Here is an 8,716-nt window from a genome sequence, read left to right as displayed (position 1 = left end):
ATCTGCTTTAGAAAATAGTTTCTGAATCTTTCCCCCTTTATATTGTATCATTAAGGCAAAAACCAAACCTTTGAAGCATTAAAAAAAAAATCTTCACCCAAGTAACTATTGGTAACGAGGGATTTTTCAGTTGCCTTATGCGAGGATGAATAGATCCAACAAGCACATCTATAATACAAAGTAAACTATGATTTTATTGTGAAATTCTCATAGATGGAAAATTAAATTGAATATTTATTCTGTCCATTTCATTTTACAATAATCTTACCACTTATTTTTGTACCATGTATTTCAATTGCCTGTTTAGTGAAAATAAAGAAACCTATCATTTTTGGCTTGTTTTTAAATTTTATCACTGGATTAAAGATCCCACCATAAAACGTGCTGCCAACAGCCACATCCCAAGCGCCTAAGTAGAGAATGTTTTGGCTGCTATTTCAACCCCACGGAAACAGTCTCTGACTTCTATCACCTCAAAATGTCATCGTTAGCAGAAGATTTTTTGTTTCCCACAATAAAAACAAACCTTAGGATCTTTAAGGTCCTATTTAACAAAATTTTCACGTGCAAAATTCCACTGAAATAAATACATTTTTCTCATTTATCATTCCCACCTACCATTTGTGTTTTCAGTTAATTTTCAGGGATATAATTCCTAAAATTAGGGCAATCAATAGTAAATTTCCTGCTTTCTACTTTAATGCTTTAATTCTCCTCCAACCTAAATTACACAATTGTGGAGGATAAAATAGTTGACATGTGACTCAGAGCATGGAAAAAACAGTATCAGTACACACATTAGTCTGATCACTTGCCAATTAGGAAAGGTGTGCTGCTTTCCACCTCAACCACAGAAGAATTAACAAAATGTTGATCGGTGAAGCCATTTCAAATGGTTTTAGAGAAGGAGATAATAGACTAGATAGCATACATTCTAAACTTGTTTTCCATACAACTAAAGTCTCCCTGAACCACTAAGCTTGGTTAAATCCCAACACAGCACAGAAGCCTCCCTAGGTCATTTATTGGGTATAGTATCTGGAAAGCGTATTGGATGCTGCTCTAAGATAGGTCTACAGTGCCCTGGTTGCACACACAAATGGCTGTTCGGAGTATAATGCAAGGCTCTATTTCCCTTTAACCATAAGAATTAAAACAATACTTATCACCATACAGTTTGATATTACTTCCAATAAGTACAATATTTATTAAACATATCTTCAGTTGTTTTGTTACATAGTGTGCAACAAATTACAATATTCTGCAGCCACAAATTATATGCAGAGTATGAAGAAACTATTAATCAGATAGTGTAATCTTTCCATTTATAACTCTACAAGGAAGAACTAGCAAATCAGATCTTACATATAACATCTCACTAAACTTTATGCATGGAAAGTGACAGACACTGGTTGTGCTGTTTGATACAAAATGGCTGAACTTCATCTTCAGAAGACTAAACCTGACATCTAAACATGCCAATATAAACATCAAAACAAAATATATTCTAACCAACCACGGGAAACAGTCTGGTATCAGGAAAAGCAACAAGGATTACACACATTATTTTATAAACCAGCACACAAAGGTTTAAAACAGTTCTGAAAATGAAGTTAGCTGTCTTGAGTCAAGGGAATAAAAAAAAAGTCAGTATTGACCATTTACAATCTCTGACCTTTGTGGAGACGGTAAGAATCTGTTGTAGTGCAGCTACATACAGTACAATTCAGGCAATTTTGTTTTTTCACTTGGGTTCAGATTGCAAATTCATTGCTGTGAGAGAAGGACGGAGGCAAATTTTAGCAGCAACCTCCACCTGACTGCTTGACCGGAGTGCTCTGAATTTTCACATTGGACTTCTCTGCACCACCAGCTGTTGCTCCAGGACCCATTCGCTTTTTAATCTCAGCTGCCATCGTCATGAAAGACTGTTCTACATTCGTTGCGTTCTTAGCGCTGGTTTCCAAAAATGGAATTCCAAGGGAATCAGCAAATTCCTAAGAAAATAGTAAGGCTTAATTAACACTGAAAATGTTTCCCCACTTAGTGCATTTCTATCATCTGAAATGGGGAGTGAGGATGGCCTGAGTTTACTGAATCCAGACAGACACTGCACGGGCTGTAAAGGCTGTACGCTGACCATACCCACACTTCATCCAAACCGAACACCTTCACATTCAGTTTGAAAATCAAACTTGAAACGTACCTTTGCTGTTGTGTAGTCTACTACTTTCTTTGTGGTCAGATCGCATTTGTTCCCTACCAACAACTTGTTGACGTTTTCACTGGCGTAACGGTCTATTTCCTGCAGCCACTGCTTAACATTATTGAAGGACTCCTAAGCAGACAGACATTTTTAAGAATGATCATACAGTTCTGGACAAGACTGCTCTAAATAAGCAAGTAAAAACCAAAGGTCTTTCCTGGCCTAAGAAAAACTAGTGAGGCAACTCTAGCTACAAAATTACTACAGTGCTGGGAAGGAAGTGAAGTGATACAAGACCCTGTGGGTACCTATATGAAAAGAGATTATATTTGAAGGCTTAAGGGAGGGAAATACTTAAAATACAGCTCAAATTAAAGATTTTATTTATTTAAAAGCAAGCACGAGAAAACACAAGCAGGGGAAGCAGGAGGGAGAGGGAGAAGCAGACTCCCCACTGAGCAGGGAGTCCGACTTGGGGTTCAATCCCAGGACCCTGGGACCATGACCTGAGCCGATGGCAGATGCCTAACTGAGCCACCCAGGCACCCCTGGAATATGCAATTTAAACACACCTATAAAAACCTAGTTTTTGAAATCTGATAAAATGTTGGTTCATGAACTAGAGCACCTAAGTGTTATAATACTAGAGATATCAAAAGATATTAAACTACTAAAGATGCTCGTTTTCTTTTCCACAGACATATTTAGGGAAGGAAAATTTTCATACTTCATTATCTCATGGTAATGACCTGAGATTTTTAAAATTAGTTTTTTTTTCTCCTGTTGACATAACTCACCCAATACTTCTAATGGCACGGACTGAAGTCTATGATTCTAATTATCTCCTAATTAGCTATGATTTCCTAGGTGAGGTGAGATTTAACATTTGCCACAGAAAAATAAATTTTAATATTCAGTTTATCTTTCATTCTTTGATAGAAAAAAAGGACCCTGAAATTTTCTTTCTGATCAAAAGAACATTCATGGCCCCTGGACCACCATCATCATACTATCTCTATACCCCCTACATTCTTTCAACATGAGCTAATCTTTAGATGCTCACTGTCCTTTTTTTTTTTTTTTAAGTTTATTTATTTTAGAGAGAAAGAGCACGCTCAAGCGGGAGAAGGGACAGTGGGAGAGAGGAAACAGAATCCCTGCTGAGCGTGAAGCCCCATTTAGGGCTTGATCCCAGGACCCCAAGATCATGACCTGAGCCTAAGCTGAAACCAAGAGTCAGCAGCTCAACAGACTGAGCCACCCAGGTGCCCCCCCTCATTGTCCTCTTAAAAATCTTCCTCCAGCTCATCCTACTTCTGAACCATATCCTCCATAGGCAGAGACCTCTAATCTCACTAAGAGCTCTAATTAACAAATTCCTGCTAATACTTCACACCAAGAGCACAGTATACACTAAATAATCCACAGATCCCTACGAACTCTTGCCAGAATGATCAAAAAGTTACTTAGTTGATGATAAATATAAGCAGAGTCCCTTGAAAGCATATGTAAAAACTAAATTTCCTATTTACTAAAGGAAAATAATATAAAATTTTGGTTGGCCAATTTATTTGATATTCAAATAATGGAGGGAAGAAAAATATCAATGTACCTTAAAAAGAGGACTGCTTTAAATGTTTTTTAATGTGACATTTACATCTGGGAGTGGACAAAGTATTCTGCCACGTATAATACTGATGCCATATAAGCAAAGTCAAAGAATCTGATATTTATCAAACAGTAACTTCCTACTTTGCCACAGTAGCACAACTCCCTCCTGGAACTTACCTGATCTGTCACATCATACACAACTATGATGCCGTGGGCTCCTCTATAATAACTGGAGGTGATTGTTCGGAATCTTTCTTGGCCTGCTGTGTCCCACTGTTATAAAACAATCAAGAAATCCAAACAATTCCATTAAATAAGAGTTGGGGAAAAGAGCAGAAGAGGGAAAACAGTTTAAAATTTACATAGTTTTGGAAATTATCGAGATTTGACATGGAAACATTAACCCTCAATGCTCACACTCCTAAATTGCATGGTAACTGCCAAATACCTGAAGATTCAGAAAAGAAGATAGTGCCTATAATTTAGCTTGCTGTAATGCTCCCAATAAGCTCTTTGAGTCAGAAACTTTATTATACTTTTCATATTCCCTACAGCCCTTAGCATGGTGCAAGGCATTCAGTATGAATGCAGAGACAGGCTGACTTGATTAGGAAAGCTGCTGGCCTAATATCTCATTAACATTGTGTACTTTCACAAATAAGACAATCACTTGCTAGCACATGCACTGAAAGGACCTAATTCAGATAACTACTAGTCAAGACAGTACTTTAACCATCTCAGTAAGATACTATCTCAATCCTAGGAAAAACAATGTAAAGATGATTCCATATACTTTCATAAAATCATTTTAAGATCCATTTACCTAACCATATAGGCTCAAGCAATGAAAACAAATGCTTATGTTACTACATTAAAATTCTGGGTTTAAAAAATTGTTAAAAACATCAAGAGGCAAACTCAATTGTTAGATTTAAAAAGCCTTGGTTTTAAGGAAAGCAATGAGGATTTTGTTTAAATTACTCCTACCCAATGATTTTTTTTTTAAAGATTTTATTTATTTATTTGACAGAGAGATAGCAAGAGCAGGAACACAAGCAGGGGGAGTGGGAGAGGGAGACAAGCCAGGAGCCCAATGTGGGACTCGATCCCAGGACTCTGGGATCATGACCTGAGCCGAAGGCAGATGCTTAGCGACTGAGCTATCCCAAGCGCCCATCCTACTCAATGACTTCTTAAAATATTTGTGTAATTAGAATAGCTACCTACCCCACTAAAAGAGATTGGTAAAAGACTGATGGGGAAATAGCACAATGGTTACCATTAAAAACACAAAAAAATGGACTCGATGCATAAGACAAATGGAGATTAAAAAGCAAGAGCCTTTTTTAAATTAAATATTTTATTTTTAAGCGATCTCCACACCCAATGTGAGGCTCAAACTCATAACCATGAGATCAAGAGTTCACTGACCCAGCCAGCCAGGGACCCCAACAGCCTCTAAAGGGAGGAACTGTAAAGTTTTGGAATATATTGATCCCCACTAACACCTTAAATGGCAAAACTAAAGGTTCAGGAACACTCAGTGAAACCACATCCTTTTTTTTTTTTTTTAAAGACCCAGCCCACATAGGGGTGTTAAAAACAAGTTGCAACTGGGGAGAAATCTGAATACAGACTGGATATTAAGGGAATATTATGGCATTAGTGTCAACTTTGTTAGATGTGAAAATGGTGGTTACACAGTAAAATATAGATGTACACCGAAGTGTTTTTGGAGTAAAATATAATGTCTGTAATTTAGCATTCTCCAGGAAAAAAAAGAATGAAGCAAATAAGGTAAAATGTTAACAACTGTGAATCCAAAAGCAAACAAACAAGTCACCACAACTTCATTACCTTTTCTGTCCAAAGTACTAAGCTTGAGAGCGCAGAAGACTATTTAGATCTACTGTATAAGTGAGGAGCCTCAAAGTCTTTCGGGATATCCGTAGAGAAGCATGGGTTTGGAGTCAAAGCAACCTGACTTCAAAACGTCAAACCTATGTTCCTGGTTATTTAACACTAGGGAGAGTCACCTAACAGTTTTCTCAACTATAGAGCCTAGGTATCACTCACCTTATAGAACTGCTGAAGGGGTTTAAATGAACTAATGTTTGTAAAATGCCTAGCCTGATTACAGAAGGTGCTCCATAAAATATTAGTTCCCTTCTCCACCCACCAACCCCTTTCACAAAGATAGCAAAATTAGACAAGGAAGAAACTGTTTCCAAACAAACGCTAACATAAATAATTGTAGCTGACTAAGCAAAGGCATCCAAAGAGTGAAATCCTCTGATGTTCTCCTTGCCGCTCTGAAAACTCCTGTGACTTTTCATCCTAACAGTACTTTCCTAACTGATCACCCTTTGTATCTAATTCTCACTACTCCTCATAATCACAGGATAACTGATTTTTCCATGTTTGTCTCTCCCACTGAAATGGAATCTCTTCCTAGGGGGCTCTGTTTCCTTCATCTCTATAACCTTGCATCTATCTTTGAATGGATTAATTATGAGAAAAGGGCATGAATCCTGAAGTGCAGGGGAGAAAAAAAATTCAAAGTCCCAATCAAGAGAAAATTTACCCCATGTAGTTCACACTGGCTGGCCTCTATCTCATATTTGATTTTAGGAATCACATTTTAATAAAAGGCACTCCTACAATGTGCAGGAGTGACCAAAATTGTAAAAGGTTCTGGAAACATGCTTCCAGAAAGGAATGACTGACTTCAGAGGTAGAAGGTTTTGATAAGATCAATCTAAAGGGCAGGCTGCCAATAGAAAATGAAATTAATTGCGTTTAGGCGGCTCCGAAAGGCAGAGGAGTAAGAGAAATTAAAGGAAACTGGCTTCAGCTCAATATAAAGACTTAACAATCAGAAGTTATTTATAAATGGAACTAGCTGCTTTGAAAAATGGTGAACTTCCCAGAAGTGTTCAAAAAAAAGGGCACCAGATAGCAAAAGGAAATTCCCACTGAAGATGAAAGAAGACCGAGTGACTGACCTGTTAGATGCCTTCCAGCCACAGGAAAGTAACAATAAATGGGTGTTTCACAAATATACACTAAAATCTTATGAGCTCAGTGATGACACATAATCATTTCACATTACTAATTAGGTTAGACAGTTGCGTACATCTTTTTTTGCAATATTCTTTGTGGTACAGTACCAAGTATAAAGTTGGCACTCTACATACAATGGGAAAAATCAATATGAAAGGTAATCTGTTCACGGGCTGAAAGAAGTAAGCTATCTCTGATAACTATATCCTTGCAAGTCCTAATTTGTAGTATCAAGTATGTTCACTTGTATGGATCCACCGTTCTTTTGTAATGTACCTTCTTTTTTCTTATCAAAGGCAGATGAGAAAACGGGGCAACTAAAAAAACTGTCAAATATCCATTTATTTGGGTATGTCACATCATCAGTAACATTTATATAATGTCCAAAAGTTTACAACAGGCTTTCACATACATTATCATATCCACAGAGAGCTACTGGATTTGGTTCTCACAACTACCTTGTAAGTTAGTAAATCAAGGACCATCATGATCATTTTAGAGATAAGAAATGGAGTCCCAGGAAAAAGGCTGAAGAAAGTTAAACACATGACTCTTTGACTCGTAAATACCAGAGTGAAGATAACATATCCAAGTTTCCTGACTTCAAATCCAGAACTCCTTCTAGCAGTCAATGGTTTTGTTACCTTGTACGAAGAGTCAATACCGAAAGATACCCAGAAATTAATGTTTTTAAAGACCAATATGTCCACACTTGTAGTGCCCAAAGCCATATAAAGGTGATACAACTGAACTACTACAATTGCCTGTTTTTAATTCAGGGTTGGGGATGGAAGCAATGCGTAAGGGGGCTAGGATGGCACAGGGACACAAAATACTGAAGAAAGCAAGCTGTGAGTCACTTGGTTCTGCCAGTAACTGTGGGCAAGTCATTGAATATCTTGGCATTAGTTTTCTGAGCTGTAAAACATGTTAAAAAAGCTAAGTTCCTTTCCAATAAAATTGTTTCTACAGAGTTGGTACATACAATCTAATAAATACAAAAGAACTAAACAAAACTTTTCAACTAACCACATATAAAAACCCTCTCCCCTAAGGTTTCTTTTAATGCTCCACAGTATTCAGCACAGTAAAAGACATCAGGAAATGCTCAATCTACTTTCACTATTAAGGTAAACTTCAACTGAGGACCCCCCAGACAAATGATAAAAGCACAAGAAAAAGAACTAGGACCAAGTATGACTTACATGTATTTCTTTACTTTATGAACAGAAAATTCAACGAGGAAGATAATCTTAGAGAAGTCATTTTTAATCTAAATTCTTATTCTACCATTCTATCACAAGTACATGATTCTTAAGATCCTTTCAATTTTAGCATGTTAAAAAGTAACAAATAATACATTTTAAATTTACCAAAATGATTTCCAAAACAAATTCTAGTCTAAAAATGACTTACTATTTGAAGCTTGATTGTTTTCCCATCTAACTCTATAGTTCTTATTTTGAAATCCACACCAATTGTGCTGATGTAGCTTTCTGTATATGTATCATCCTGAAGGGAAAAAAAAGTCAACATATAAAATTAATGTTCAATAGAGGAAATATGAAAATATAATGTCAACTTCTATCTACAAAGTTGATAAAGTTTATAAGCCGTAACAGGTTGAGAACAGCTATTTCATCCCACTCCAGTACTCAGTTCATGTTCTGATTACAATACACTTTTTAATAGCAGTTTCTTCTTAGGATTTTCTCAATAGCTCTTCTTTTATTTTACCAAACATCTCTAGGCAAATTCTTTACATACATCATATCAAAAAAAGTTTCATATTTTCAATGATTACAAATGATTTTTCTACTTGCTAATCAGCAAAAC

The 8,716-nt window shown here is 36.6% G+C and overlaps 1 protein-coding gene across 1 annotated transcript in view; it reads right to left on the bottom strand.

The window, feature by feature from the left end:
* Window positions 1-30: 30 nt before the first annotated feature.
* Window positions 31-8,716, bottom strand: part of RAB1A (RAB1A, member RAS oncogene family) — a 29,147-nt gene continuing 20,461 nt past the window's right edge. Inside the window, exons 3-6 of the mRNA XM_027623171.1 lie at window positions 8,297-8,392; window positions 3,995-4,090; window positions 2,207-2,338; window positions 31-1,997 (exon numbers count right to left, since the gene is read on the bottom strand). Of these exons, the coding sequence (XP_027478972.1) occupies window positions 1,800-1,997; window positions 2,207-2,338; window positions 3,995-4,090; window positions 8,297-8,392 (522 nt within the window). The 3' untranslated portion in view covers window positions 31-1,799. The remainder of the gene's footprint in view (window positions 1,998-2,206; window positions 2,339-3,994; window positions 4,091-8,296; window positions 8,393-8,716) is intronic.

The sequence above is a fragment of the Zalophus californianus genome, chromosome 8 (assembly GCF_009762305.2).
Source record: "Zalophus californianus isolate mZalCal1 chromosome 8, mZalCal1.pri.v2, whole genome shotgun sequence".
In the NCBI taxonomy this organism is placed as follows: domain Eukaryota; kingdom Metazoa; phylum Chordata; class Mammalia; order Carnivora; family Otariidae; genus Zalophus; species Zalophus californianus.
Note: the sequence above shows the minus strand (reverse complement) of the source record. Positions and strands in the feature narration are given on the sequence as shown.